The sequence below is a fragment of the Manduca sexta genome, unplaced genomic scaffold, assembly GCF_014839805.1.
Source record: "Manduca sexta isolate Smith_Timp_Sample1 unplaced genomic scaffold, JHU_Msex_v1.0 HiC_scaffold_2881, whole genome shotgun sequence".
Lineage (NCBI taxonomy): Eukaryota > Metazoa > Arthropoda > Insecta > Lepidoptera > Sphingidae > Manduca > Manduca sexta.
Window position 1 is genome coordinate 1,859 of NW_023593891.1, and position 14,763 is coordinate 16,621.

The following is a 14,763-nucleotide window of genomic DNA, read 5'->3' on the forward strand; positions in this document are numbered from 1 at the left end:
GTAAAGTTTAATTAAATACTGACGTGGAGGAGGCGCAGCCCAGTGTAACAAATCGCTGATCCGATTTTTATGATATATAATATATAAGACAACCTATACACAGACAGGGCCACTTACAATCGTGTCATGAAAATATTGGACGGTGCATTTTTTTCCTGCATTAGGCGATGTTGTTACTTCTTTTATTATGCGGTGCATTTTGTAACAACTGTATAGGTACTGAGCCTTTTGGCTAAACCCATCCTCAAAATGCCATAATAAATGTGTTGAGGGGACCTTACACTTTGATATTAAAACAGACGTTTAAATTTTATTTATCTATTACTGAATGACACTAAAATGTTAATTAAATCGAGCAAATACATAATATAATTGTTATAAATTTCTTTATTTAGTTAAGTAAGTACTAGGAATTGTACTTACATGTAATAGAGTCATTTACTTTCAATTTATATTTATTTAAATTTGAATTTTATTATTGTACAACCCACTACAGGCAGTCTAACACTAACTGCGCTGAGCGCGTGCTGTTTCCGCACAGTTTCGGGTCCACACCCCGCCGACGCGACGCTATGTAGTAAAGCACCATTAGTGATTAGTGATGAGGCTCGCATGTGCGCACCGGATCACGGATGTCGGTCCTGCGCACGCGTTACTACCAATTGGCCCACGAACAACTGTATTAATTGGCGAGGTACAATTAGTTAGCGGCGCGTCACCTGCGACCCGCCACCCGGATACTGTTGCTGCTAATAGCCTGGCGTGAAGCCTGAACGTACCTGATTGCTGCTCGCCGCTGATCTCTCCAACCACCGCAAGGACTTAGCGGTAATGACACCGTCATAATACGGTACTTTAGTTCTCCAAAATGTTTAAAATGGTAAGGAAAATGACCAAATCCATTTCACTACTTAAAGCGCGTGTAGGGTGATATTATTCATAATTTACGAAATATTTATAGAAACCACTGCCATTCATTTGACAGCAATCCGTTTCGCAGTTTATTTTTTTATAAAAACACTTTATTTTATTTGGTCCATTCAGAATATTGTGGTTGATTGCGGCAATCCTGTCAATAAGTAAGTACTTATAGACATTACGATAAGTGATCAATATTTTTGAAATATACCTAGAGGTATTTACTGATTTTGACAGAATTTTCCTGAACATATTATATTAGTTATGTTTTGTTTGGGTTCGTCCAATATTAACAAAATTAAGTAATTAAATACGAGAGCAATATTTAATGCACTTGCCTGTAGGATATTAAGTATATTGGGATGAAATATAGTTTTATATTATAATGATACCGTGTTCGTGTCCAATATTCGCCATAATATTCTAATAACATAGTATTATACACATATATTTATAATTAATAAGATATTATAACAGCTATTTTTATTTTTAATTCTACTGATCGATAATCATCTATAGAGATATATTATAATTATATCCCCAATCCCCAGAGATGACCTACATCCTCCGACGACAAATAAAGGACGCGGGTTGAAGATCCTTCCTTTTTGTAAAGTACACGGTAGATATAGTATGTATAATCTGTTGTGCACTTTCTGTAGTAAGTTACACTGCAAATGACAGTCAGTGGCGGCCCTAAACAACGCGAGACACCAGGCGAAAGCAAAAAGAAACAGACGCGAGGCCCCGGGCAGAGTAAAAAAACATTCCCCTGTTTTAACAGTTTCGTCGGTAAGAACGTAAGAAAAGGTCCTGCGAGGCACCGCTGACAGTACAGCACTCTGGTGACAGTACTTGTTGTTGGCGGCAATAAGCACATGGCGTGTCCTAACTCCGAACTAACCTCAAAATAAAGATGAAAATATTATTATACTTATTCCTTCTGCAAGTGCTATTTTCACTACCATACGAAATTAAATTGTGCGTGTCGGACTTCTATACACAGATGGGGATTGTCCTTTCTCCAACGTATAAAATAAAATGTACATTCACAAGTATATGTACTTACTACATATTACCTATAATGCATTAAAGTAGCCTTGAAATCATTATATCATCCTTCTACATTTTTCAATGATGCCCAAAGGCCTCCCACGATCTTTCTGCCAATTCATACATAAGTACAGTAAACCACAAAAGAAGCTAAACAAATTCAAGACTTTAAACAGTTTTATGCATTAACTTCAAACGAAGTATTCTTATTTCTTTATCAACACTAGCTTTAGCTCGCGGCTCAGTCCACGTGACCAAGATTTTCCGGGATAAAAGTCTCGCTATCTATTTTCCGGGACAGAAAGTAGACTATGTTCTTTCCAGGATCTCGAACTATCTCCATACCAAATTTTATTTAGATCCGTTGGGTACTTTTAAAGTTTATCGCGATCCGACAAGCAGACTGATGCGGCGAGAGTCTTGTTTTCAAATATATTTTTAGAACATTTTAAGAGGAACAATCCTCTCATACATGATTGTTGCGAAACTTTAACCGTTTACGTAGTGCACGCAACTGAAGCTCTCAAAGGAATGATTTTCCCCGTTTTGCAACATTTTTCATTGTAGCTCCGCTCATTCATACCGTAATGTTATGACTTATAGCCTCCGTCTAAAAATGAGCTATCCAAGTCTAAACGAAACTTTTTTAATTTTGTATGTTTTTTTTTTTTATTTTTTTTTATAAAATATTATACCAACAGCTACATATTGATACATACATTCTAGTAGTATAATTATTATTTGGCTGATATGTATGCCAATAACAGGTACACACAGCATTTACAATTATATGACGTGTGTACAAACAGAAAAATATTGTAAAGTAAATCCCCAAAAAAAAAGAAACAAATACAAATTAAAAAATTAATTGTTACGAAAGGTGTTTCGACAATTTACTCATAAAAAGCATTTAGTTTGTCATGAAATATATATCAAGATTTTTTACGCCCTTATTACGCTAGGTTGTATTGATTACATATTCTCACAGTTAGTGAAATTACACCAATATTGGTATTGCACAATGTGGTATGTAAAAGTTCTAAATATACGGAAACCTGGGTATATTAGCTGGAACATTAAAACCTAATTTTATCTAAAATATCGATACAGTCAATGTTGCCGTGAATTAATTTATGTAGAAACTTCAAATCTATAAAATATCCGCCTATTGTGTAATGTGTCCATGCCAAAATAATTTAGTCTATTGTAATAAGTGGATCTGTGAGAAAAACCGGAACAAAAAAACGCAAGGTTCCTTGTAAATGAACGTTGTATGCCTTCAATTCTTTGCGAGTGGACACTGTATAAAGGATTCCATACTACACTCGAATATTCTAAAATACTCTTACAAAGAGCATTATACAAAATAATTTTTGTGTTTGGTTTACTAAATTGCAATGTGTTTCTCCTTATGAACCCTAATATTTGAGCCGATCGTTTCACTATTTTGTCTATGTGAGTGGTAAATCTCAATTTATTGTCAAGTATAACACCCAAATCGCGTATTTCATTGACTTCAGTTACGACTGCATTGTTCATATAATATACAGAATTTATAAAATCTTTTCTTTCTTGTGAATTTTGCGTGAAAACATTTTGAACTATTAATATTCATTTTGTTAGCGGTACACCACTTAATGCTGTTATCTATGTCTTTTTGAATTAACAGTATGTCAGATAAGGCATTGATGGTCTTATAAATTTTTAAGTCGTCGGCAAACAAAGTATTTTATGCTTAATAACTGTAGTGATGTCATTTATAAATATTAGGAATAGTTTAGCCCGAACCCTGTGGCACACCGGGATTGGAGAAAAATAGATGTTAGACTCATATCCTTTACAACCACTGTTTGAGGTCTATTGACTAGATAAGTTTTAAACCAATTAAGTAAGGGCCCGAAAATTCCAACAGCACTCAGTTTTTTTATTAGAATGCTGTGACTGACAGTATCAAATGCACTACTGAAATCAGTGTAAACCGCACTATTACTATTACTACTACTCCTATACTATTGAGGCTGACTGTACCTGAATAAATACTTCCTAGCCGAATTTCGTACCCAATCGTTTTTACGTGCTTTCCGAAACATACAACGGGGGTATCACACCGCTAACTTCCTGACACTGAGCTGCGACTGAGTAAATTTTTTAAGGTGGGGAAAACCCAGTTGCAATTATTTTTGTCCCGGCTCGGGATCCTAATGCAAGACTTCAGCGCGGTTGACGTACTCGTAGTTAACATACAATATACATATAGGATATTTTTCTCTTTCAGGAGCCAATTAGTTTAGGTTAGACGTGAAATATAGGCATGCCCATTGCCATTTATAAGGCACATACAGATTCTGGGCTGATAAGTAGAAAAACCCAATATTACTATGACTGGTGCAGGATTCGTACACGAGACTGCAGTGCGATAGCCCAAGATACCGTGTAAGCAATATAACTGCGTCCTCGAGGCAGTCTGACAATTTGATGCTTCAAATAGGGTCTGTTCAATGAAGTAACACATAAAAATTTGATGTATAGCAAAAACGTGACGTAAATGTCCCAATGCTGGTCCTACGAAGCGTCAAGCAGCGTTTAATGTGCGAGTTACGTCCTACGGGGAGAAGGGGAGGGGGCGTGGGCAGCGTCCTCGTCGGTGTGACCGACGTCGGACGGCGCGTTGCTCTTCTCATGTGCTAATGGTCTGCACAAACACAGTTAGATCAGCATTATACCTCCCGCGCCACCCGCGCCCGCGCACTCATCACACACCCGCACCGCCGCCGGGATGCGTTAAGGCGCAGTCATTTATCATCTACCATGTTATACACCAAAACGAACCATTCTTCAAATAATGCATAACACACATTAATTCATAGAGTTGTGAAATATAAACATTGCAATTATATCAAAAACAAACGTAAGGAAATATCGAGTATCACGTAGCAATGTGCGTTCATGTGTGCCTGTTGATCGGAGCGACATTGCGCGGAGCCAGCGCGAGGCAGTGGCGGGAGCGGGGCGACGCGACGCTCTCCGTTCGCTGCACTTGGCCTTAAGCCGCGAGCGCGATATCGCAACAACGTTATCAGTGTGCGATTAGATAGAGCGGCGAGCGCACCGGTGCGTCCTGTCCACGCCGTACCGCCTCCGCGCCGCCTCCGCACTGCCACCAGCGCCGCCAGCACCGCCGGCGCCGCCATGTGTGTCCCACGGGCGCAGTAACGAGCTAAATGGCACATCCTGCCGCGGCCGCACGGACACCAATCTGTCTCTTTGTTAATAATAAGTGATGAAGTAATGGCGGACTACAACCCGCGCGGGCGTCGTCCTTACCGACCGCTTATCACGCGTATTTAGAGACGGTGATAACCGTTCAGTAAACACAAACACGGCTGACGGCACGCTCGACCTCGGCCCTGCGCGGGCTTTACATAGGCCGGCCCGCTCGTGTGTTCAGGTGCGTTGCACACGTTGCTCACGGCTCGCGCTGCGCTGTTTCAGTTGGCGAACGGGTCCGGCGTGTACCACGACACCGTAGAGCTGGACCTCACCGAGCCCGGCGAATATGTCAAGCAGGTCGACGAAATGTTCCTCGAGGTGAGTGTTCCACCGCCTCTCCAGTCTCCACTAATACACAGACAGACGCTCGGTACTCGCCGTGATCCACTCAGTGTTATAACTGTTGTATTATGAAGTTGTAGAATTCTCCACTTGTATCTTATGTAACTTTATTCGTATAAATAAACATACATTATAATAAAAAATAGGTTTTGCCGAGTCGATCAGTCGCACGACACACATTCGACGTGCAAGAAAGAAGAGGAGCAATCTAGAGATGTACAGTGCATCAAAAATGTTTCGGTGCAAATTCACCGACAACAGATTAGATTACATAAGATAAAGAGTCACGCGCAGCAAACCTTATGCATTGTTACAGTCCGAGGAAGCGCCGCGCCGTGGTCGGTGCGTCAACAAACAACAGTCACCCGCCGCGGTGTTTAAATCTAAGTTAACGTAAAGGGTATGCTCGTTGAATCGAATCGGGTGTGACGTCACCGCGTTGTAGTTTCATTATAATTAGTACAAAATGATCTCGTTAACGAGGCGCCCGCACCGGCGCGTTAATCAATTGTCATAATTATCCGCGTTAACGATGCTCCGCGTATGTCGCAAAACAACCTGACTGACCCGACTGCGCCGACCGAACACCGCGAGCCCACGGTGACTGACACTCCATACACTCATAATCTAAATGTACATAATGTCGTATGTCGTATGTATACTGTATTTTTTACTACACTTAAAAAAATATTGTATGACGTATATTCCGTATAGTCTCAATACTCCTAGACCAATTTTATTGAAATTTTTAGGTATTCTGTAGATTAGCCCAGCAGGTGTCCTACGATGTTTGGTAACGGACCACCAGAAGTCATTCGGTTATCGATAAAATTAGTATTACCCGTGTTAAGCCGGGGCAGGTCGCTAGTCAAAAATAAAGTGCAGAGGCTTGTTAATCACTCATCATGAACTTCTTATCTGCTTTGGGGTTTATATTATCCAAAACAGTATACAATACTTGTACAACAATAAGCTCTTGTTCTGAAAGTAAGTGTGATATTATTGTGCAGGTGGAACGCATGCGCGGGTGGATACATGAGCTCAACGGCAACACACAGTTGATGCGGCGATTGCACTCCGATCCTACCTACCACAACAACAAGCGTAAGTAATGCCGCCGGCCATCACCGGTTGTCGCCCCATCACACCGCGAGTCTCACGCGAGCTAACGTCCTGTTGCAGAACTGCAGGACCAGCTTGACTCGGCGATCACACAATCCAATGCGCTCGGGCTGAAGATATGCGGCGCTCTGCGGCAGTTTGAGACACGAGCGGCACGCTCGTCCCGGAATGACGCGGCGTCGCGCATCGCGCGGTTGCAGTACGCCGCCACTCGCGCGCTGTACGCGGACGCCCTGCAGGCGCACCACCGCGTGCTGGACGCCGTGCGGGAGCATCAGCTGCACCTGCTGCAGGAACAGATCAGACTTAGTGAGTACTGCATCCGCCGCGCCTGCGGCACCGCGCCGGCACACCGCGTCGGCAATCGGGTGACTGGAGCGTGACCGAGATCCGCTTCGATCGCTAACTGCAAGTAATTAATGAGCCGCTGATGAACGCTCTCCCGTTACGAATTAGCGTCGAGTAAGTAGACGCAGGGCAACGACCTCACCGACGCCCGACATCTAGCTGCTCTCTATCACATTGATAATGATCGATGACTCATGACCGACGCGGGCGAGTGCGAAAACTAACCTGCCTCGCTCTGATCCATTTCTTATTATGTCTTTGTGTTTCAGCAAACCTCACTATATCCGACGAGGAATGCCAGAGCTTGCTGGATACGAAGAATATATCTTTGTTTGTTGACAATGTTAGTAGGACTATGTTTTATTACTATTTTTAAAATTTATGATCCCTAAAATAACCGGTTGTGGTTGAAATTCGGCTACTTATTTTGCAGAGCCATCTTAAGTATACAGACCATATAAAATTTCATAAGTATAAATAAGTACATAATTGTTAGGATTACGATATGTCAAGAAAAGTAAACATAATAAACATAGTAATGGTGGATGTTGTGACCGCCTTAAACAAGTGTTACTTTTAATTATCGTTTTGGAACTCTTTATTATGTACCTGATATTGTTACAACTACTGGCTATCCTATATTAATAAATAATATCTACATAGTTACGTACCGACCTAATTATTCAATGCAAATAACGCCTAAGAGCAATATAATTCTCAGGTGCATAATATACAGTTCAAAATGTACTCAAAACTGTTTCCTTAACTAATTTGATCACGTTCGTATGATTGCAAGGGCAAACGTGCTTTTGCCTTTTCTGCACGGGATAATAATTAAATAGACGAATTTCACCCACAAGACAACAAAACGTAAATAAAGTGTGAATATTATGGGATTTGATATTGTTTAGTTAGGTTTTGTTGAGATGAAGGAATACATTCTGTACCGTTGTGGTTGCAGGTGAAGGCCGAGACGGCGGAGGCGCGCCGAGCACTGCGCGCGGTGGAGGCGCGCCACGAGGAGCTCACGCGCGTCGAGGCCTCACTGCGAGAGGTGCGCGACCTGTTCCAGCAGCTGGCGCACCTCGTGGCGCAGCAGGTGAGCCACTCCTCGCCGCACTCCCTATCACCACCATGAGAAACTGTCTTTGAAACACTGCGCGCTTGTTGCAGCAAGAGCAAGTGGACAGCGTGGAGTACTACGCGCTGCAAGCCACCGAGCACGTTGAATATGGCGGACACCAGTTACTCAAGGGCACCGTCAGCCGCACTAAGGCGAGGAAGGTACGCTTTAAGCCTTGCTTGTAACACATCTCTTGGTTCTGGCTGGTCGCTGATCGCAATGTTGGAATATGTCAAAGGGCCAAAAGTACGAGAAAGAAAATGTGAGAACTCACTGTGCTCGCAACTTTGTCTACGTGATTTTATAGCCTAATTTAGACGCTTATGAACCGTAATGTACTTGTGACGTCTTGTCATGACGATGCGCAGGGCGGCGTCACGCGCGTGCCCGATGTTGTGCTTCGAGATTTCCATGTACTAAACGTACATACGTTTGTGAATTTATTTTAATAAAGTTTACATTACATATTACTCAACTTAAAGCATCACATTTTTCATTAACTATGTAGATTGTGAACGAACAGGGCTTTCATTGTATGTATGAAATAATATCTTACATATAAGTATTGTAAATGCGAAAATTTATGAAAATGTTCAGATGGTTGTTAGTAGTAAACACTAAAACAGCTAAATGGAATTTGGCACATTTGGAATGGAGAAGAAATTTGGCACGCGGGGAGACCATGTCCTGGATTAACACATAGACTTTTTATCGCAGTAATTTCCTCCTACGGGAAATAATGGCATTTCATCCGATCTTTAAATAACTGGCGCTGTCGTGGTGCAAGTGGCGTCAATGCAGGCGAAACCGCAGCGACACTTATAGGTTATAATTAATGTCTCGCTCGTGATCGCACAGGAGTGTCGCGCTCAACGTGTGCTCTTTAATACGAAATAAGTTTTGCACATACCATTTTAATAATTTAAGTAAATTAGAGTATGAGAGCCTGGTGCAGAACGAAATGGACTTCCGAAACAAAGGTCCGTAGATTTAAATCCCAAATTATAGGTAGGTATAACCCGCTGACTTCGAAATGAGGTAGGTACAATCGGACAAGTTGGTGCTAGTACACTTCCAAACACATTTTGCTTGACCGGTCTAATGTCCCGAGATATTTAGACAAGCCCCTGTCTCATATTTCACCAATTACGACAGTTTTGGAGATGTGCGAAAGGAACAGCAGATAACTATTATTGTTTACTTTAGTTGTATTTTACTGATTGACGACGCGCACGCAACTATTGAGTACCAGTAGTATTTTGCTCACAATTATTTTTTCGTTTACGGACACCGATATCTTGCCACTACGTAGACTTATGTTCGTTTACTGGACTCTTAATTACTTAGTCGCCGACCCGTCATGTGACTACTGCACCATGGATTATATATTCCGGGAATTAAATATTACAGTAAGTAAATCAGTCATACTATACTATATAATATTTTAATATTAATTTTAACTAGTGGACGTTAATATGCGTGGGAAAAATATCGTCAGGGCAGAGAACTAATAATTAAAATTTTGCAGTTTTGAGAAAATCGCGGTTTATGGCTTTTTTAATTATTGGTCATCATAATTAATTATATTTAAAGCCAACATAGACCACCTTTTAAGCTCTTTTAAATATAATTATAATATTATTGAGTTTTTATGAATACTTATTCCTTTAATTGTGTAAAACAGACTTCAATATGCTACTTATTATATTTTATATTAATCCTTAAGTTATCCTATCTATCGTAGGGTCAAATATCATTAGTCATCGTGTGTTTTTGCCAAAAATTAACATAGTGCTATTGATCATACTTGTAGTAATCTATGTAGTATGTTATTTAAGTTGCTTTACGAATAATCAAATGTCAATATATTGAAAAGAAATATAATTGGAAAACTTAAAAGTACTCAATGCAAAAATAAACTACTTCGACGGGTATACTCACTATACTTATAGGTGTTACCTATCTTTTCTTGATCTCAGTTAAAAATTCAGAGTTTTCGATATTGAAACAGCAGTAGCATTAAGCGTAACTTTTACCGTCAACTTTTAATAGTAAACTCTAATTTAATGTTGGGAATATATTAAGACAGGCCGGTAAGCCTTTTAGTCCAGTCAATAAGCTCAAAAAGGTGTCAATTTATGTATTATAAAGATCCAAAATATGAGTGATAGCTCATTCGATTTGGATAACATGACGTCTAGAAAAATAATCTTTAGTGTTCATTGGCACTTAAAAATACAATTGTTATTAAGAGGATAAAGAGGTTCTTCGATAACTTAAAAATAAGAAATAAGGAGGAAATTTCCAATTTCAATCCTCCTTATTTAAGAAATAAGGAGGAAATTTCCAATTTAAACAAGAAGAAGACGCCCGAAATTCTATCTCCTTTATTAATAATTTTTATTTAATGCCAAAAATATAGACGAGTATAAATAATTTATGGATAGGCGATAATTTGTTTTATTACAGTAATATTGCATAGCCAACATTTTTATTGCTGCACATGTGCAGTTTAAAAGTGTAAAGATTTCACATAAAAGGGTCTTTGTTAGAGGACGACATTTTTTATGTTTTTGTTAACCCGGTTCCATGTCGACGCCTTTATCGGAAAGCGGCGTCCATTGTTTATTGAATTTAGACGAGTTTAAAGATTTTAAGTAGTGGTAATATGATTTCTTACTAGAGTAATTAACTATGTCGGCGCGTTTGTAAGATCCGCTTATAGACGTTTAAGTCCCACCCAGTTTAACCCAGAGGTTTCTGTTATTATTGTTTCTTTTACAACTACATAATATGTAGCACTGAATTAAAGTAGAATTACAATCCGATTTAATGCAAATTTGGGATTTTTATCTCAATAAAATGTGTGCAATTATGGAAAACAGAGCTGATTTTTTACTTAATTTGGATTATTTCGTACTTGACCCACGTATTTTGTGTCGACCGCACTGGCGTTCTGCTCCCATATAAATTTTATTATTTTGGCACTGTAGTCATTACGTTAAAATATTATTAGAATAATAGATTTTAGTAATTAATATATAATTTAATTGTATTACAGAGAACCACTGTCCCTCGATGTATACACTAGGATGCGGATGAGAGCTTCGTCGCCAACCGATCCAGAGCGCACACTCTACTCAACCTGCCTGCTGAGCGTATCAAACTTGTAATGAATACAATTAAATCATATCACTGAAGTAACAAAAAATGTGTTTTATTTACATAGACTTTCTACGAAATTTCATTTTACATGTGTATCTCATTATTTATTGGTGTTGCAAATATATTATCTACTATATTCGATTTTAACTTTTGATAATTATATATCGTAGCGATATGTGCGTGGGCCTCATGGACTGGTTCACAAAACGAGCCTATTGAAATAAATCATTTTATTTGAAAGATTTGATTGTGAGATTTAAAAAATTATTTACTTTAAATTTTACACTTAAAATGAACTCTGCAAATATAAACGTTATTACATTTGGAAGGCATCCCGAAAAAAGTTAAGTAATCAAAAATCTTGTTTAGTTATCTCTGAAAATAATTACTTACTGCAAATATTTATTTTTTTTTCAAATTTTCTTATTTTTTAAATTTTTCCCTTTATATCCGTAAATGATAATAATAACACTTACTTATGTAAAAAACAGGTAGTTATATCTTTTGACGAATCGTGAAATTATTTGTATGAATTACTCAGCCATGACTTTTCTTTCTTATTTTTCTTATCAATGAAGGGTCTAAAATTATTATTTAATGACTCCAAGTTACTAATTTTTGGCACATTATTATTCAATAAGTTTGAGGTTGGTTGGAATTTATTCGAAACATAAAACCAGCGCCCATACAAAAAACGGACATGTCCTTTAAAAGTAAATAAAATGTTCAAAAAAGCATAAAAACAATTGAGAAAAATATAATAATTTCTAATAATGAAACGAATAACAATAATTTATGATTATGTGAATGATTTAACGAATTAAATAAACTGAACTGTTTAAGTAATTTATATAATTCAAAATTCAATCATAATATGCAGCTATTAAATCGGTAAAAAATCAATAACTGTAAGTTGATTATAGACTTTGGGTTTTAACTCAGCGAAAACTAAATAATTGGCTAAAGAAAGTAACTAAAATTTACAAACTGGACATGTGCAGCAATAAAATGTTAGCCTTGCAAATACTACTGTAATAAGAATTCAAATCTACGCCTACACTTATAATCTTTAAATGCCTCTAAATTCAATAGCATAACAATCGACTCAGTTTAACGATAAATGCGTCCACGTAAGACCGGTGTCAATACAAACATTGATAAAAATGCGCTCTTTAACAAACCATTTTTATGTGATATATTTATTCTTTTCAAACAACATCTGCAGCAATAAAAATGTTGGCCTTTCAATATTACTCTAATAAAGCATATTACCACCTACACATAAAATCTTTAAACTCGCCTCAAATTCAATAAATAATAATCGCTGCATATCGATAAATAGACCAATTAACTACTTCAAAAAGGTGTTAAATAGTTCAAATTAGGATGAAAAAAAGGTATTTCGTTATTAACTCAAAAACTATTCATATTTAAGTTAAAAAGATCATTAAGAGGAAATAAAAAACAATATCTCCAAGAAGCTAATAATTTTAGGTCAATTATTTTAACTTTAATGTTAATACATAATATTTGTAAATACAGAGATTGGAATAAAATGTTATCGTCTAAGTTTTTGAAATAAAATAAAATAACAATTCAAATAATGAAATCTATTAACTATGATTTATTATTATAATATGAATTATTGAACGAATTGAATAAACTGAACAGTTTAAATTTTTACGATTCAAAATTCAATCATATTATGCAGCCATTGAATTTATTTAATAAATTAATTATAGACTATGGGTTTAAAGAGACCGAAAACTAAAAAACGGCTTAAAAAAGTAGCTAATCATAATTTACTAACAAAATATAGTTGTGACAAATATGGCGGAAATTGCTTTAAAATGATTATTTTTTTTAATACAACATAAAGTTTGGTTTGTTAAAAGTTAAAAAGAAGATAATCAGGCACATAATATGATATAAAATAATTAACATAATGTCGTTTCTTATTTATTAAAAATAATGCCAAAAATTTAACAATATAAACACTGTAAATCGCGATTGTCTCCAAACTATAAAACTTTAGTTATTACGTTCCTTACGCCGACGATATGCATCTTACAAGTATAGGAATTATCGTCATAGCATAGACGTGCGCGCATCAATTTTAATTTCGTTTTCTATTATACACTCAGCAGCGGTTCGGTAGTGTTACGTAACGTCATTGCAGGTAGCCAGCAGACTTACGACTGATATCGATCTATGCAATCGATCCCAAACCCCGCCTCCCAAACGTAGTAAAACAAATTTGCCAAGTTATTTTGACCCTTAGGGTGGTCGACCGCCAACTTTGCTGATTGTACGTGTATATTACAACAATAATATGTTTATTGCTCGTTCTAACGGAAGGATTGATTTTACAATGTATAACATTGTAAAAATAATTCTGAAATTCCGAAAATGATTCTGATTTTTTTCTCTATCAGGAAGCTATATTATTATATTTGAGGGGCAGCTATCTACTTATTGAGTGGCAGGCTCCTTCATACTCTCGGGATATTTGTTTTTGTTCAGGTGAAACCGCATTTTAAAGCCTGTTAATAATAATACTATGATTGATCAAATTTAGCCATGTGCAACGCTTTAAAGGTGATATATGTACATCTTTTCCTGTAATATTTACTAAAGAATAAATGGCTTCTCGTGGCATGAAATTATAGTTTCGGTCTGTTCTCGGTAAATAAAAAGGAAAGGAGGCCAAGCTGCGCAGCGCCGTCTGGCCGCGATACGGTGTTACTTGTCTATTTGTTCAATATGGTGCTTCTTTCAAATGTCATCGACCTCTCACTGCCATTTTTTTTGTTTTTTCTTGTTGCAGAAAAAAGTAAGTCTCATTATATGTCTGGCAGCGGGGTTCCTGATTGTGCTGCTGGTGTTGGTGCTAACTTAACGTGTGTGCGCGTGCGCAGCGTGCGCCGTGCGGACATGACGACGGGGCTTGCGCCTCTACCGCACGCCGACTTTTAAATATAACAGCCATCTATACGATACAAACGTGCGAACGGCACCAGGAGGGCGAGGCGCAAGCAGCGCCGCATGCCTACCACCGGCCTCTCTCCCTTACTTCGTCTGCCGTTGTAACGAAGTGCTTAAGTATGTATCGTGTCGTATTCGAATCTTGCGAAGGCGCGAGATCTAGTCATGTATAAAGTTTCATTCTATATTATTATAAGTTAAGTGAACAATACATGTGATATACAAGTGACTCGCTGTTTCACTACATAACTAAGTCTATTAGGGATATAAATACCGATTGAGTGCAGAGAATACGCTTGGGCTAAGGACAATGAGGAGTACTTTTCTAACGAAAATGTAATTTATTATAATCCACTGTCAGTCAAATTTCAGTAACTCATCCAATATTTAAGACTTTATATTGGTCTAACTACTGAAACTATCGATAGTGTTACGGC

At 37.9% G+C, this 14,763-nt stretch overlaps 1 protein-coding gene across 1 annotated transcript; it reads left to right on the forward strand.

Moving 5' to 3' along the window:
- The first annotated feature begins 5,386 nt into the window (after nt 1-5,386).
- On the forward strand, nt 5,387-14,555 carry LOC119192528 (syntaxin-1A-like). Its single transcript, XM_037446339.1, has 7 exons — nt 5,387-5,559; nt 6,594-6,687; nt 6,766-7,014; nt 7,323-7,396; nt 8,015-8,152; nt 8,227-8,337; nt 14,169-14,555. The coding sequence occupies exons 1-7, from the start codon at nt 5,548-5,550 to the stop codon at nt 14,238-14,240; spliced, it is 750 nt and encodes a 249-aa protein (XP_037302236.1). The 5' UTR covers nt 5,387-5,547; the 3' UTR covers nt 14,241-14,555.
- The last annotated feature ends 208 nt before the right edge of the window (nt 14,556-14,763 follow it).

Coding starts and splice junctions, on each gene's coding strand:
- LOC119192528 (XM_037446339.1), top strand. Junction 6,688..6,765: donor TACCTACCACAACAACAAGC/GTAAGTAATGCC, acceptor GTCCTGTTGCAG/AACTGCAGGACCAGCTTGAC. Junction 7,397..8,014: donor TATCTTTGTTTGTTGACAAT/GTTAGTAGGACT, acceptor TTGTGGTTGCAG/GTGAAGGCCGAGACGGCGGA.